Source organism: Sorex araneus, chromosome 1 (assembly GCF_027595985.1).
Source record: "Sorex araneus isolate mSorAra2 chromosome 1, mSorAra2.pri, whole genome shotgun sequence".
NCBI lineage: Eukaryota > Metazoa > Chordata > Mammalia > Eulipotyphla > Soricidae > Sorex > Sorex araneus.
The window spans coordinates 257510130-257528808 of NC_073302.1; the positions used below are offsets into that span (position 1 = coordinate 257510130).

The 18679-nt window shown below is 35.1% G+C and overlaps 1 protein-coding gene across 2 annotated transcripts in view; it reads left to right on the forward strand.

Moving 5' to 3' along the window:
• The window catches only part of TDRD3 (tudor domain containing 3), a 130600-nt gene that overhangs the window by 105734 nt on the left and 6187 nt on the right, over positions 1-18679 (forward strand). For both annotated transcript variants that reach the window (XM_055119335.1, XM_055119345.1), the window contains one exon: positions 15895-16020. In XM_055119335.1, the coding sequence (XP_054975310.1) occupies positions 15895-16020 (126 nt within the window). The remainder of the gene's footprint in view (positions 1-15894; positions 16021-18679) is intronic.

The following is an 18679-nucleotide window of genomic DNA, read 5'->3' on the forward strand; positions in this document are numbered from 1 at the left end:
ACCAAAAGGAGATTCATTTTCACTTCTTTATCGAGGTTCTGTGACTTACAATGCTATTATTGGTAGCTTTCCACACACATAATTCTAACATCTGTACCACCAGTATACCCACCTCCCTCCCATAAGGACTCTAATACTCCTTCCTTTCAAAGCCACCACCCCAACACCAGAACCATAAGAATATTTAAGGGGAGGTGTGTTAGGATGTGATCTTTGCTTTTGTTTATCGTCTATAGAATAAAGAATAGATTGTAGGGGCCGGAGTGATAGCACAGCGGGTAGGGCGTTTGCCTTGCAGGCGGCCGACCCGGGTTCGATCCCCGGCATCCCATATGGTCCCCCAAGCATCGCCAGGAGTAATTCCTGAGTGCAAAGCCAGGAGTAACCCCTGAGCATCACTGGGTGTGACCCAAAAAGCAAAAAAAAAAAAAAAAAAAAAAAAGAATAGATTGTAGAGAGCATGAAGTCTTGTTATTGCAATAGCAGGCTGGAGGTGAAAACTTTGGCGACATCAGAGTCTTGGCAAAAGTAAAGAATTGGAGATTTCCATAACAGGTATCCAAGGGCATCAGAAAATGTACTGAGGGTCAGTACAAACACAGTGTCGGTAGGAGATGGCTGTGCATGTGAGAGATTGTGAATATGCAATATAAAATGGTAGGAATGTCAAGGAAAATAATGTTTGTAAAATGTTAGACTTGTCAGTCAGTAGGTAATTTTAGAGTTCTATTTCAGTGAATGCAAGGCAGTGGATGGGAAATATTGGAAAGAAGTGTTACTTCTTACTACTAACAGTAATATAATCCTAGGACTTTTAGCAAAATTTTGGGCTGTCTTCAGCCCATCTTATTTTCAGGTAGAAATCTTTGTTAAGTAGATTTGAAGTTATTACTTAGGTACTTAACCCAGGGTAGGAGTTGGGGAGAGGGTAGGGACAAGTATATATGTGACAGAGGAGTGTTCAAAAAGTTTTCATAGTTACTAAATCATTTAGAAAGGCTTATATAAACCAAGGAGAGAATAAAAAACAAAAGTAAAGTAAAATACAATTTAATAACTACTGTGTAATCTGTTGATCAGCCTAGTCAGATGTTATTGACTCATTTATGGAGAAGAATTTTCTAACAGTTTTAAATGAGAAAAAAACCTAAATGCTCAGCTTAATTTTTGCATGACAGTAGCAGAGTTATCCAGTACTAGCTATATGGAATTATAAAACAAAATTAAACTTACAAACCAGGTAATCTTGTTAAGTTCATGAATATTCTTATATATAAGTGTTCATACATGAACATTTATGATCATATAGTTAATACATGACAGATTATTCTTGTTCTGTCATTGAAGAGAGTAGCTCATCACAGATGTTCATTCATGGATATTTGATAACCTCTGTGATTGCTGTAAAACCAAAATATTGATAAAAATTCTAAAAAAGATTAGAAAGCTCTCTGCTTTCTAAGCAGAGAGCTTAGAAAGTCTCAAAGGTTATTTCACTGACTTTGATAGCACTCATTTAAGAAGTTCACAATATTATGTGGCTTATCAAATTGTAAGACTGAGAAACGTTCTTTTATTTAAAATTTATTATAGTGGGGCTGGAGTTATAGCACAGCGGGTAGGGCATTTGCCTTGCATGTGGTCGACCCAGGTTCGATTCCCAGCATCCCATATGGTCCCCTGAGTACTGCCAGGACTAATTCCTGAGTGCTTGAGCCAGGAGTAACTTCTGTGTATCGCCGGGTGTGACACAAAAAGCAAAAAAATAAATAAATAAATAAAATTTATTATAGTTATAAATTCTTAGGTTAATATAGCACCTTGCAGATTATATATATATATGTATATATATAACTTGTATTCATCCAATGCTCTTATGATAAGTACCATGGAATATGTAATATAGTTAATAGGAGAATCTGATGTGAAAGTGTTTGTATTGGTGAATTTTGCAGCCTTATTTTTCTTTTCTAGCCATATTCTCGGGAATTAATGCTCCTTATAAAAATCAAGGATCAGGGAACATTACCATAGATTAACTTTTAGGATGTGTTTCAGTATGAAATATCACCTCCTTTCTTCAGTGGGGAAAAAATGGATTTGTTGCTTAACCTCTCATGTATTACATTTGTTATTCATACCACTGATAATAAAATCATGTTGTAAAGTGCCACATAAAGTCTTGTTTAGCATTGTTTGTTTAGTTCGTACTCTGAAATTCCCTGGGATAAGACAGTATAAACAAATTGACTCATACCAATAAAATAAAACCTGCTTAGATTACGCGTGGCATTTTGAGGGACAAGAATTTAGTCCTAGTGATAATAAAAGATCCCATTTTACCAAACTCTTAGCCCAGAATCACTGCCATACCCCTGGCCTGAGTCCACCATCTCAGGACAGATCTCACCAAGACATAATCTACTGAAAATTCTGGCATGTGGGTTTTGTGACTGAAATCTCCAAGCTTCACCTCCCTGTACTTCTGGAAGCATTGGCAGTCACAGCCACACCCCAGCTACTCCAGCCTCACTGTCCCAATAGAAAGACCAAATGCCCTGAACAAATACCATGACCTCTTCACACCTGTATTGCAAACCACAATGCACAAAAGGAAAGGAAAGGAGAGAGAGCAAGAAGGAAAGTGCCTCCCTCTGGGGGTTGGGAGTGGGGTGTTGGGGAATGGTGGGAGGAAAATAGTGGACATTGGTCGTGGTAAATGTACACTGGTGGAGGGATGGGTGCTGGATCATTGTATAACTGAACCCAATTATGAACAGCTTTGTGATGGTCTATCTTAAAGACTTTCAATTTAAAAAAAAAAAGCCAATGTGGAGTACATACCCAATTCAGTCAGCTTAATGAGTGCCTGAATAAATAGCAGTACTCCTACATTTGAATAAAAGAGTAGATGGTGCTCTTTTGTAATAAAATTAATTTGTTTTATTTATTACATGGTATATTTAAGGTGTAGATGAGATGAAAAGTACTTGATTTTGATCTGTTTATATATGTATTTAAATAATTTAACATAATCTTACTCTCTTTTAACCTTTGCATACACTGTATGTATGGAAGAACATAAACTCACATTCAAATAGTCTAGCAGGATATATATTCTTTTCCGATCTTAGTCATAAATATGCCATCTCACGGGATGGTAAGAACCATTTCTGCTGCTCAGTAAGCCATACAGTTACTAAATGACTGAACTACCTGATACATAGTTTCATTCTGAACTATGGTTCCATTTTTTTAGTTTTCCTTTAAGGCTTTGGAAAAATTTGTTTCCCTTATTGATAACTTTTTCCGTATAGTTAGCGAGCAAGGATTGTGGCAGCAGCCACTGAGTGAATCTTCCAAATCAGGAATTGGGTATTCATCCCCAATTTATTCCTCTTGGAAGGAAACACACACTCCTTCTTTGCACCATCTTGTTCTTCAACTTAGTTTCCTTTCCTTTTATATTTTCTGTTAAACTTTTCTGTCTGAATGTTAGTATTGTAATGAACTTCTATATAAAGATTTTTAAAATGTAGCCTTATGTTAAAATCCATAAATCCGTTTAAAGTAGTTTTTCTCAAAAAATAAAAGGACCATGTTGTTTAAGTTAATGGTATTGCCTGAAACGTTATAAAATGTTTCTCATTTTCTTTATGAAATATCATTTTCTTCCACATTTTTTGTATCCTGTGGTTCCTAACAGTGTTCATAAATTGGTGACTTCTGTCCCAGCTCTGACACAAAGATTTTCTTCCCATGTACTTACTGTTTGACGTTGACAGGATTCTTGCCAGAAATTTGCATAAATTAATGTTTAACCCTGGACAGACTTTTCCTCCTCTCAGTGTTTATATGTATGATGCCCTTATTCATAAATTGAAATTTAGCCATATATAATACATTTTTACTCCAAAGAAGTTTTAAACTGTTAGGAATACAATAATTTCCCTAGTCGTACTGATTTTTTCATTAAACCCTAATTAGTAATCCACAGTTCTACACACTATTATACAATATAGACATAGTCACAGCTATCCCATTAATGCTCCTCCTTATATAGAGAATCTGTTTGCCTTTCTTTTTATTTTAATAAGCAGCTTAAATTGTTTGTGATAGTAGTAGAGGATATGGGATTTTAAGTTGCAGAAAGGAATGCACTTCAAATAATCTTATAGATTAATTTGGAATTTTTGATTGTTTTACCTTAAAGCTTTTCAGAAAGATACATAATAAAAAATATTTGGAAGCCAAAGAAAATCTTTTTGACTTTGTTATACAGAGACTCTATACTTGTTAAACTTGTTCTTGCTATCATTTACCCTAGCTGTGGCTGAATGGGAAGAAGAAATAGCTTAATTTTTAAATGAAAGATATATCATGTTTTTAATAGAAAGAAAGACACATTGCATTTTTTGTGTGTACTGTTGAGCAGATTACTCTGAAGTGTTTTTATTATTAATGTTTTCACTTTTTATTGAATATATCATGTTTCAGGTATGGAATTGCAGACGACTAAAGCATAGTTTCTTAATTTTCTTTTCTTTTTTTTTTTTTTTTTTGCTTTTTTGGGTCACACCCAGCGATGCACAGGGGTCACTCCTGGCTCATGCACTCAGGAATTACTCCTGGCGGTGCTCGGGGGACCATATGGGATGCTGGGATTCGAACCCGGGTCGGCCGCGTGCAAGGCAAACGCCCTACCCGCTGTGCTATCACTCCAGCCCCCTAGTTTCTTAATTTTAGTAAATAGATAGTATGTGTGTCAAATACAATGTTTAGTAGCCTTAGTTAATTCAGATGATATTTACCTCCTAGTTATCCTTTACCTAAACTGATGGAATAAGTTCTCCTTTTACTAATTTTAGGGAAATTTTTTTTCGTGGTATTTTTCTTCAACACCTGACAATAAAAAGGTGATTATGAAGTCCTCTTATGCTTGAAAAAGGATGATATCAGTAAACTCATGATGAATATTTTGGAATTTCAGCAATAAGGAAGATACTCATAATTTTAAGCATAATAAGAATAACATTTATGTATTATCAAATCCACTGACTTAGGTGGATATATGTTTCAGAATGTGAAATTTGGAGATCCTTCTATTCAGAACTAAGATTTTGACACTATGTCTAACTCTTCATGTACACTAACCAATTTAACATCTACGGAAATCTTATGAAGGAATTAGTATCCTCATTTTACATAGAAGGGAAATTACAAACACAGGCTCAGAGTCAGCAAGTAATTTGACACGAATCATTGAACTAGTAAGTTGTAGAGCTGACACTTAGGTTTAAATCTGCTGTCCCCTTGCCCATTTTCTGTCCTACATAAGGATATTGTGGGGGTTAAGCAAGGTAATTTAAGTAAAATGTTCAGCATATCAAGTTCTACTCAAAATATAATAACTTGTTAAGTGTGTTTGAACATTTAATTTACTCAGTCTTAGTTTTTACAAATTTAGAGAATTATAAATTCAGAAATGAAGATATATGTATGCAGTGATATCAGATAGTATTTTTCAGGGACAGGAAAGTATTTTATATAGGGGAAATAACCTACCTTTCTTTAGATGAAAAGAGTTTAATATGCTGAGTAACACCTTAGTTTTTTAAATTTCACTAGACTTTAGTTTCAAGATTAAAGTACATGTAAGGCTCACACTATTATTCTTTTTAATGATAATCTTCTAGTTTCCACATTGCAAAATAAAAAGTTGTCAAATCACTAAAATAATTTTCTTGAAAATTCAGAAAATTCCAGTGATGATCTGGTGCTAAAATAATGCCTTTCATTAGTTGTGTATGGCCTTCAACTATGATTGAATATAAAACTTCATATTTAGTTAGGAAAATCACACTATTCAGATTCAGGTTGAAACTGATCTGCAAGTCAATTGTAGATTTAGCTTGATGACAGCATGAGCAAGCGGTAATTGAACAACTGCTAAAAATATAAAAGTAACAGTATTATAGCAATAATTGATGTAGTCTTTATTCATCGTGGAAATAATATTTTTAAGCAGACCATATTTAGAATATTATTCTGAATATTGGCTTGTGTAGAATTGAAAGTATTAAAAAGATAAGATGAGAGATTTAAGGAATAATCATTTGAAAAATTATTCAAGAAACTAGGATGTTAATATTGAAAGTCAAAAGCTGAAGAAAGATCTAATACTTGTTAAAAATAATTTTAAATCTTTCATATCACAAAGAAAACAGGCTCAGCGCAAAAGCTGAAGTTTCAGATATGCAGATTTACACTTTCTGGTATTGAATAAGAAGTCAGCTACAGGTGACTACTCAGGAAGCCTGAGCACCTCTTACCAGAGTTACTGAAGGAGGCACAACCACTATTTTGGGTATGATGTGATGGATGAATTCTTATGTTTTTGTTTTAGTGCTTCATCTAGTAGTGCTTGGGGGCTGTTTTCAGCACAGTGCTTGGGGACCCTGTGATGTTGGGATCTAACCTGGGCTTCCCACAATCAAAGCATGTGCTTCAGTATGATTTGTATAGCAAAGGTCAGGTTACTGATGTTGGAGGTGCCTTAAACCTACGGTTTAAGAACCTAGAATGATAATTGGCAGGTGTTTTATTGTAGGTTTCTGTGATGGTTTTTGCTGCATCGCTGAGGGTAGAAGATAACCCACCCAGTAGTTCTTGGTAGCTAGAATCAGATTTAGTGGTATTGATGATCTGCTCAGTGATACGAATGTAACCTAGAAAAAAATGCAAAAGATATCTGCTTAGCTATTTCAGTCATATTTCAAATCACCACAGAGGTTTTTAAACACCTGTTATCTTTGAACCAGAGGGCTCAATTACTTGCTCTGAAGGTGGGAGGCCTGTATATGTATATCATCCCTGAAGTACAGGGATGGTCTCCCAAGTACCTAATGGAAGGTAGACACTGAGCACTGCCAGGTATGGCTCACAAAAAAAGTGTGGGGGGGGAGGTTATCTGTATGTTTCACTAAAGAGAATAGTTTTAGTTTGTTATTTAGACATCATTTACCTGTTTGTGTTTTGGAGGGCCATTATCCAAAATGCCTGGCATTATATCCAAGACTTGTCTCTAGCTGTATGCTCAGGGATCACTCCTGGCAGTGCTCAGTTGACAGTATGTGGGTGGGGGATCGAACCGACCGGCCATATGCAAGGCAGGTATCTTATCCATTGTAGTATCTGTCCAGTTCCATTGTGACCATTGTTAATACAAGTTACTGGACCTGCATGTGGGGAATAAATGTGAAAATAGTATATATACATTGGGCCTCTCCTTGAAGATACAAAATTTTAGTTACTTTCTGTGATTCTCATGTTTTCGAGTTTTCATCAAGGGGGAAAAAGTATCAATTAGTTATTTTATTTCACTATTAATGGGTATTACAATATAACACTTGCCAAGTTATATTTCCCTTCCTCCCCAATCCCCAGCACTTCCTAAAGGCAGAGGTCTATATTTCATCTATTTGACATGGTTTTCTCTTTCCCCCTCTAAACCTGTATCTCAGGTCATTGTGTCAAACTGTCTGTCTCAAATGGTCAGTGAGAATCCCTTCCTTACTCCCTGGCCCCAGATCTCAGCAGCTGAATAGACTGAGATCTGCAGCCGGGATGATAGTGCAGAAATCAGGCCTGAGCTGCTCCCCACGACTATGGAGCCTGAGCAGCACCAGAGCATCCCTGGGCCCAAGTGAGAAAACTGCCAGCAGTTGCCTCCAGACTTTCTGAGCACTCTGGGTAGGCCCTCCTTCCAGCCCCTTTCTTCCCCCACACCTCAAATGAAAAAAGGTTTAGGATTAAGGTGATAGTTCAGTAGGCTGAGCACAGTGCTTTGCATCTGAAAGACCTAAATTGATCCGTAGCACCAAATGGTCTCTGAGCACATCTTGCAGCGCCCTGTACCCAGGACAGTCAGGTATATCCCCTGAGCAGCATGGGATGGGCCCCAGCGAGCCAACAGCAATAAAAAGAGGCTGACATCTTCAATACTAATATCATGATAAGATATATCTCAAAATAATTGTTAAGTAGATTGGCATTTTTGGCAGAAGTATATTTCCTACTCTGACTTCTTGACAGGTTTTTACAAAATAGGTAGTGAGTTATAGGGGCCAAAGACATAGCTCAAAGGGTTGGAGCACATTGCAAATAGGACACCCACTTTGATCCCCAGTGTAACCAAGAAGTTTGGACCTAGTTCCAATTAAGGACCAATCAAACAGAAGACACAGTGACAATAAAGTTAATAGGTCAAGAGAGAAATTTATTGACAGCTAGCTAGCAGGTTGGAATACAGCAGACTCATGTCTTCAAAGCCAACCAGAGAAACGTCTTTTGGTTTGGTTTTGGTTTGGAGGCCATGCCTGACTGTGTTTAGGGCTTACTTCTGGCTCAGTGCTTGGGAATCACTCCTGGCAATATGCTGCAGGGGATTGAACTGGAATTGGCCACATGCGAGTCAAAACCTTATCCTTGTACTGTTTCTTTGCCTGGAAAGACTGTTTTAGTATGGGTGGGTTATTTCTGGGAGGCACCACAGGTGATCAATAAGTTCTCCTGGGGCTGATTTTTCTGAGCACACTTTCAGTGTAACTGCAAATGATAGTTTACTTATATTTTTGTAGTTTTTACAAATGATTATTTTAGATTTTCCATACTATTTCAACTAAAGGTAATGACCTTTAAATGAAGATTATATTAGCCTCAGGACTGAAACCAAGCATTTATTTAAAATTGACAATAAGCAAGCTCTTAGAAAAAGTTAAGCAAGTTTGTCTGAATAAAAAAAAAATAAAATATATACTCTGTGGTGCAATGAAAAGATTGTTGGAATAGGCAGTCAAGAATCTTATTGATGCATGAATCACTTAAATGGGTGAATTACTTGAAGCCTTATTAATTTTTTCATTTGTGTAATAGTGAGATTTTATCATTAAAAGCATCGTTGCAAGGGTCTATGAGACAAATATTTACTCTCTTTAGTTGTAAATAAATTTAGGATTGTTTTTAACTAAAGGAGTATCCATACTTTCATCATTTGGAAATTTGATTTAATTGACATGTTTACTAGTGCTTTTTCTCCATTTTCTCCATTATATTCTCCTAGCTAAATTATGTGGACTTTTATGTTTAGTTGAGTGGCTGAGCTGCTAAAAATGTACATTGATTAAGGATGTAAAATCTTCATATTAATGGGACTCAGATGAATAATACTGTATTTAACTTTTCTGTCATTCAGACATCTAGTTTTTTCCCAGTTAAAAATCATGTAGTTTGTGCTTTAGTTAGCAGGATATGGAATAAAACATTGAACTAGATTTTTCAGATGGTTGTAGAATATTCTATTATCACAATTTTAATTTCCATTACAATTTTAGAAAATAAACTTTTCAGTTCCTGATATTTCTTGATATGTAAATAAAAACATTACATAATATAAGCTATGCATTTAGGAATAGTTGTTTAATAATTAGATTTTGAGTCAGGGTTTTTTTTTGTTTTCGTCTTATTCAGTCTTTTTTTCCTCTTTTGCCAAAAGTATTTGGATTAACTATTACTGGGCAAGGTACATATTAAAGAGATGATTTTTAAAACAACTTTTAAGGGCAGGAGATACTATAGTTTTTCCATGATATTTTATTCTATTATGTAATCTTATTTTTAAAAATGATGTTAACCTATTATCATAATATTTAATTTTATAAGTATCTCATTGAAGCATCTGTTTCTCTGCTTCCATCCGTTTGTAACTATAGAAGGCGAGTTATTAATATCAAGTGAAATAATGTATAGAAGTCGAAAGATTGTGTTCAGGCCTTACTCCCTGTGTCTGTGATCAGGGATAACATCTGCTGGAACTTAGGGGACCTTTCCTGCTGACAGGGATCAAACCCAGTCAGTTGCATGCATGACAAGAGCTTTATCTGCTGTACTGTTTCTCTGGCTCTGGTTTTCAGATATTGATTATTGATGGAATCCCAAGAATTAAATTCTTTTAATTCTTATATTCTAGTTATTGATAACTATAGCTAGAATTTGAATAGCACAAGAAGTACCATTTTAATAAAGTAGCACACAGTGGCTAGCGAGATCGTACAGCAAGTCTCTGGGGGGGTATTAGGAGAAATTGAGTGATAGAAATTTTAGGGGGTTACAAATATAGGTGACAGAACTGTGAACTGAAGGAAATTGTTAACCAGAGGGGAGAGACAGTATAGCAGGTAAGGCTTTTCAGTAAACCTGGTTCAGTTCCCAGCACTGTATATGGTCCCCCCAAGTATCACCAAAAGTGACCCTTGAGCACAGAGCCAGAAGTAAACCTTGAGCACAGCTAAGTGTGGCACAAATAAGCAAAAAATAAAGTACTACAACAAATACTTCATCAGATAGTAAAGCTTTATTATATTATCAGCTCTGTTCTGTATGAAGCACCATAGTGTTCTGATGACATGGCCTATCTTATAGGCTTTTTGTTTTTAAATGAACTTTACTTTTTAGAATAGTTCTAGATTCACAGAAGATCAGAGTGGAAGGCACAGAGACTTTCTGTATTATCACCTCCTTTCCCCTGCAGCACACATACACAACCTCCTCTTTTCTCAACATCCCCAGCCAAGTAGTAAGGTTTGTTACAGTTGATAAATCTGCATTGATACATTATCATTACCCAAAGTCCATAGTTTACTGTAGGTTTTACTCTAGGTGTGCATTTTATGAGATTGAATCAATATATAATGCCATAACCCTCATACTGATGTTATATAGAGTAGTTTCATTGTCCTGAAATTCCCCTGTGTTTTATTTATTTCTTCCTTCATCAGCCCTCTACCCATAACTCTAGTCCTTGGCAAGCACTTGTTTTTTTTGTTTTTTTACTGCCTTCATAATTTTGTTTTTTTGTTTTTTTGTTTTTTTACTGCCTTCATAATTTTGCTTTTATTACATTGTATTTTAAGAAAGATGTCTTTAAAATGATAGTTTGCTTAAGTTTTATAATTAGCGTGTAGAACCGGAGAAATAGTCCAGAAGTTAAGGCTTTCACCTTGCATGCAGCTAACCCTGATTCAATCCTTGGTGCTGCATAGTTACCCAGACATCTCAAAAGTGACTTCAGAGCACAGAGCCAGGAGTAGCCCTGAAGCACCTCTGGGTTGTCAAGTCCCCTCAGCCCCCCACATCACTACCAAAAAAAAAAAAATCTCCCCAAGTAGGCAAAAGATGACCTGGAAATTCACAGAAGTAGTTCATGTGTGGTTCAGTGAAGGAGATGCATTCTTTTTAGTATTTCAATGTTTAAAGTTTCTTAAACTTCAAGAATTACTGTGGATTATATGTAATATACATTTCATATTCTGGCTACATATTTGTGACTACTATAAGAATTCTTTTGGTAAGAAGTGACTTAAAGTTTTATTAAATTACACAGAAAGTAGTTATTAGGACAGGTATAAATAAGTTTTTCCATGTTTTCCATACCTCAATGCCACCAACCAGATAATTTCGTCTATTTACAAGTGTATGATGTAAAGGGATTGCAGTTTAAGGTAAAGCAGTTCATGAGGCTGCAGAGATAGTACAGTGGTAACAGGCTAGGCTTGCCTTGCGTGCAGCCAACCTGGGTTCAGTTCCCAGATTCCCACATGGAGCCCCAAGCCCTGCCAGGTGTAACCCCTGAACAGAGAACCAGGAGTAAACCTTGAGCACTGAAAAAAGGCTGAAATAATTTAAGTTAAGCTAGAACATATAATATATGTAAGACAAAGAAAATTAGGAAAGTACCAGAAAATTGAGCCAGCCATAAGATTCCATAAGTAGGTCAGCATTTGAATTATACATACGAACAGAAGTTCCTGGTAAGATAAAAGGGAGATTATCAAACTCAGACATTCTGAATTTCAGGCTTATTTTCCTGGCATTCATTTATAGTAAATTTCCAGAGTTTCTTTATTTGCTTAGTCTGAAATTTCTCAACCTCCATCCACACTGTTGCATTTGAACTGAATAGGTTGTTGCTGTTTGGATCCCCCCATATATTGTAGGATGTTTAATAGGATGTAGGATGTTGAATAGCATCCTTGGCCTTTATTCATTAGATGTAGTAACAGTACCTCTACACTCTATTTCTTCAATATATAATACCCAGAACTATCTCCAGACTCACTGTATGTCAGTAAAATTCCTTGGATATGGCAACCTAAAAACATCATTGACTAACGCTTCTTTTGTGGAAGAGTAAAATCACTCCAAATGAGAATCACTGATCTAACACCTTCTTAGAATTCTAGGTTTGTATACTTAGGTGTATGGACTAGATATACTTAGGTATATGGACTAGAGAACCTGACTTCTCTTTAAGTGTGTTTCCTTTTTTAAGGTTCCAAGTGACTAATTTGCAGTGAGCTTTTGTAGCTCAGTTCCTTTATGAATTATGAAATATGCCATTGTGTTCTCGTACAGTATGCACCAATGAGAGACAAACTTATTATGTAGGAACGATGTGACTTGTGAACTGTCAAACATGTTTTGTAGATAGAGTTTTGCATCTCCTTTTTATATTGTTTCTGTAACCTTTTATTTCTTTCAAAATACAATTTTATTCATGCTTGGTGTCACAATGATTGTTGCATTTTATATCTTTTCATTTAAAGAGCAATAGATTAGTATAAGTTGCCATCAAAAGAAGACTTATTTTGAACCAAGGGTCTCATATATTCAAGGCTTAACCTCTTAAGCCATATCTTTGGCTTAAGACAGGGCTCATTTTGTTACTTAGAATTTTAAAACCAGGTTTTCTATACTACCTTAATTAAGATGAGTGAAAAAACTAAGTCCCAATGAAATGCTGCTTACTCTCAAAAGCATGGGGAAAATAACATTGGGAGATACCATTATATGAAAATTACATGGATTTTTTGTTTGTTTGTTTGTTTGTTTGTCTGTTTTAAAAAGAACCTTGCTTGAGAGAAACAAAATGTTCCTAGTCTGGTCTTTTTCTCAGAAAGCTTTGTAACTTGAACAAATCACTTGACCTCTCTGCATCATGACATTCCTCAGTTGTCAAATCACTGGAGATAGAGTAGATGTCATTCTCGGACTCTGTCAGTCTGATCATAGTGTCAGAATTCTAGAACTATATTCTTGTGCATATGACATTAAAAAATTTCAAATTCCAAAAGTTACAGCATAGTGGGATATAAAAAGAAAAGATGTCTTAGCACAGTGATTTTTCAACTGCCAGTCCTGAACTGCTGTTTGCAAAAATTTCTTGTATATTTTTTTGTGAAAAAGTTAGTGACACTTAATACATGGTACACTTGGAGCTTATACTGGTACTATTGTAGATCATATATTGGTACCTTTTTAGCTATTTACATATAAATATTATAATATTGTCTTACTGATGCCTTACCAATATTTAGAAAAAATATTTCTATTTTTGCTGGTCCAGAGGTATAAAAAGGTTGAAAACTACTGGGCTAGAGGAAAAAGATATAAATTCCATTCAAAATTGACTCCAAATAACTGATTCATTTACTTGAGGTGTGTGTGAGGTATATGAAATGCAAAAATTGCTTCAATTATTAGCTTTAGGCTGTAGGAAGTGGTTTTGTGGGTAACCAGTTTTGACTTTAAACACCGTGAGATCAATATTTATCTTTGTTTATCACTCATTGGTTTTTGGTCCTAAATAAATGGAAGTAGCTTTACTGTGGAATATTTGCAAGTTTAGAAATCAAATTTTCATTTTTGACAATAACTGAAAATAAAGATGTCAGAATCTTTATTTTTTGTTTCTACTTTGTTGAAAAAGATGAAGACATAAAATAATATGAAAGAAATATTATGGCTGGCTATCTCCGTAAAAGCACTTAATTGGTTCTAGCCAGTATAGTCTGTGAATCTTTTAGACATAGAGATACATCTTTTCAAATAGTGGCATCATTTATTATATAAATGCAACGCAGTCACTCAGTAAATACTCTATCTTAAATAGTGTATTTTATTGACAAAGTGTATAATTTTAGATACCTTCTCTAGACAGTTATGCAGCTGATATGGAGGAAAATAAGTTTCATTTTTTCCCCATTCTAATCCCTGAAATAAGTATTTTATTTCTTGTAATGCCAAATAATTCATTCTGCATAGGCAATATGCAAAGCTTCAACTGTTATTATGTTATAAAATTAAATTTTTGAAGTTTCTCTTCATATTAAACTGTAGTTATTTGACACTCATCATCCAGAACAGTGACCAGAATAATAAAAAATAATTCTCCATTCTTGAACACTTTTTCATTTTCTTCCTGTATTTAATTGCTTTGCTAAATTATGGAAATAATAGCTTTGCTTCTAAACTCTTTTGATTGTTAATCAACTGATCATAAAAAAAATAGAGATCACCTGGAAGTTCGTCTCTAAAATGTAGTTATTAAGTTAGGTCAGATATATTGTCAGAGTTCTCTTTTTATCTTACGTAGGTCTTGATGACCCTCTAAGGATTTTCATTAATTTTTGACTCTTGGTTTATTTTACTCGCAAATGGAGACTTCAAGATTTAAGCTGTAATACTTGAGTCAATACCCAAGTTTTGTCTTAGTGGCATTAGGCCAAAGTCACAAAGCTATCCTGGGATTCAGTGTCCCTTTTATAAAATAGAAATAATGGTTCACAAGAATAACATTGTGTATGGCTAATAACAAGAATTATGTTCTTGTTAAATATTAAATATCATTTCTAAATAATAGGACTTGCTCAAATTACCTCAGCATTTTTCTGCTTCTGGTAGGTGAAATTGCATGGTTGGATCTGTAAAATTTAAGACTAGAAACCAGTCTTTCATATAATTACCTGTGTTATCAATAGGGTGAAAGGAAAGCAATCTTTTGGGAAAGAAGATGTAAAGATAAAAGAGGACCAAGAAATCGGATAAATTTCTGAACTCATGCAAATTATTGTGCTCTATAATTTAGTTGAAATTTAAACTGTAGTTTTGAAATAAATGCTTTATCTTTCATAAACAAAATTGAGAGCCATTTTTTTTTTCTGTCTCTGAAAGGAAACATACTGCATAGCTGCATTAATTTAAAAACACTAAAATAATAGGGTGGCAGCACTCAGTAAGAAACCAATGTGGCTCTTGGCTACATTTCTGTTGCTTCTAAGCCCTTTCAAATATTATAATTAACTATTCTCTTTTGGCTGTTTAATCTGCTTATCCTAATTTTCCTGTGCTATTCCTTGAGCTAGTAGATCTACCCTGCTATAAAAAAGAAAAGGAGAAATAAATAGTTTATGTCTTACTGTGGTGATTGCTGTGTCTTGCATGAAGCTTTCTTTCTTTGTAAGTTGCATTCCTTCTTCATTACATTCCATTATGTATTACTGCCTGAGAGGAAGGTTCTTAGTGAGTTGGAGTTTTTATCAGATGAGAACATATAGCTTGTCAACGTTTTCTGACTCTTCTGACCCTTTTTCGTTTCTTAACAAAACTCATTTCCATGGTAAATACTTATAAACATTTAATAACCTAAATACTCAAGAGCAATTTTATTTATAGTCCTGGCTTTTTGTGTTTTTACCACATTATATCATTTCACGAGATAATCTTGTTATCATGTGGAAATAGATCCCTTTGTTAGAATGAAAATTTGATTCTGACGTTACTTCTATAAATTTCATTTTTCTCTTACCAAGGACCAAAAGAATTGTTATATCCCTGCCTTTCTCCCCTCTTCATTTGTTTCTCTCTCTTATAAAAGTTGAAACATGTGGCTCCTAGGGAACCTTTAGAGGGTATATAAAAACTGGGACCATAAAGTATATTTAATTTAGGAAACTTTGGAATCTTTTGAAGTGTTAAGTCACTGCTCTTTGCAAATAGGAGGAAGAAGGCACCTATGACCAAACACTTGAGTTCCGTAGAGGAGGTGATGGCCAGCCAAGGAGATCCACTCGGCCAACCCAGCAGTTTTACCAACCTCCACGGGCTCGAAACTAATATTGAAAGGTAAAATTAACATTGCCTAATAATTGCTTTAAACAGAAAGATGCTGCTGTCTATTCATGCTGAATATGCAAGTCTGATTATAGATATTTAATAATGGTTATATAATTTTTTAAAGGCTGTTTTTGAACTTTCAGTATGTAAGAGTATATCATAGTAGGGATCAGAGAGATAGCTCCCTGGACTAGAACTCATGTTTTGAGTGCAAGATACTCTGGATTTGGTTTGGTCACCACGTATGGTCCTTTGAGCATGTATCTTGGAATAGCCCCAGAGTGCCACCAAGTGTTGCACAAACAGACCAGTTTTATTATGTATATATATGTATACATATACATACATATATTAGTTACAAATTGCTTTCCACCAAATCTTTCACCATAAATGAAGTGTGTAATTAATCCCACTTGTTCTCTTCACCTATTCTCTTCATTAGAGGTGATGACAATCTTTGAAATGAATTTAAATTTTCAAACAGGAAGAAAATGAACAACAAAGGACTAGATAACTGCCAACCTGATTGAGCTTATTTTTATTCTTTTTTAAAGAGAGAAAGTGTATATTTAGAAATTGGATGAAGACATCATGATTAGTTATTGAAATTTAATTTGGGATCCCAATATTGTTGATCTAGAAACTTTCATGTTAGAGTTTTAGAAAGAGAATTTGAAAATTATAGGAAGAAGAATAAGTATAACAAAGAAAGTCAGGAGAGTGGGACCAGTCTAAGGTATTATATTTTGATGAACAAATTTCTTACTTATCTGACATGTTTTGGGAAGGAAATAATTTTGCCTTTCTTAATTGTTTATTATGCCAAGACCAAGTTTTTCCCATTACAACTTTTATTATATATCATACTATTTTATATTTAACATCTTTTTTTTTTCAGTATGCCCCCAGTAGCTATATAATCAAGAATTAAAAAGAAATTGTTCCCAATCCGCCATTTCAGATATTTATTATACTAAGGCTATCCACATTGTATTTTTTCCTTACTAAGTGATTCAACTTTTCAGAGCAGCTGTGGCTATTTAGCACTTGAATAGCAGCTAACCTCTCAGTTGAATTGTGCTATAAATGAAAAAATGCATACAGAGCATTTTTAGGATTTATTTATTTATTTTTTTAAGAAAAGTATCTCAATAATTTTCATTGATTAGGTACCAAAATAATGTTTTGGATAAATTGGATTAAATAAAATATTCTCAAAATTTATTTTACCAGTTTTCACTTTTTTTTTAAACAGTGGCTACTAGAAAATTGAAAATTACACATATTTTTCAGATTGTATTTTTTGCACTGTCACAGTATCTTAAATCTTACTCAGCTTTCCCCAAGCCCCTTTACTTGTTAAGAATTGTTTTGGTTTGTCATCTTAAGTAAAGTAATGGTTGCTTCTGTATTTTTTTGTTTAGTATTCTGCCTAGAATGGAAGTCTGATGTTGCTTGAGTGCTGAATTACCTGAATAAACCATGCAGCACGCTTTTTCTTGTTTCATTGACTTTTATTTGTATTTAATATAAGGCCATCAAGTAAATAGGTAGGACTTACTGTCCAAAGTCTCACAGAAGAGCTACTTGCCATTTTTTCTGTTGTTTGAAAGAACTGATGAAAGCAGAATCAATAGATATGTAAAGACTTCAGCAATTTTACGGTGTGCAAAATTTCGCATTCACTTTTAAAATAGTGTTCTTTGTTTATTTTAGTTTTGCTTTTGAGCGCTGGTGCTCTGGGTTACCATATGGGGTGCTAGAGATCAAATCCAGGTTGGTTATATGTGAAATAATGCCCTACCCATTGTTGGATAGCTGGGGGCGGGAAACACCCCCAGGGTATATGTTTTTAATTACATATATTTAGGAATGGGAAACTGAATTCCCTCTTGGTGTCCAAGGTCTTTTTTTTTTTTTTTTGCTTTTTTTTGGGTCACACCCAGCGATGCTCAGGGGTTACTCCTGGCTTTGCACTCAGGAATTACTCCTGGCGGTGCTTGGGGGACCATATGGGATGCCGGGGATCGAACCCTGGTCGGCCGCATGCAAGGCAAACGCCCTACCCGCTGTGCTATCGCTCCGGCCCCCCAAGGTCTTTTTTTAAAAAATTTTATTTTATTATATTGAACATATATAAAACATCCAAAGAGAGACTTAAAAGCAAGCTCTCAGAAGCAATACGTCTAGCCTACTTCTCCCTCTGGGAGAAACTGGCAATCTTCTGAGATTTTCCTGCCCACATGGGACAGCCTTGTAAGCGTCCCATGGTGTATTCATATGCAAAATCCAGTAACAAGCTGGATCTCATTCCCCTGACCCTGAAGAGCCCCCAGTGCAACATCGTTGGGAGGGCTAAGTCGAGATAGACTTCTAAGATCTCAGGGAAAGGATGAAATGAGATGTTACTGAGCCCGCCCGAGAAATCGGTGATTAACAGGATTTCGTGATTTGTGATATTGAATCACCGTGAAAAAAAAAAATACAAAGCTTTCAGGTTTAAGTCTCAGTCATATAATGATTGAACCCCCATCCCTTCACCAGTGCACATGTTCCACCACCAAGAACCCCAATATACCCCCCTCCCACCCAGCCCCCACCTAAGAAGCTAATGATCTTTATTTTATTCTCTATACTTTGAATGCATTCAATACTTCAATAGAGAACT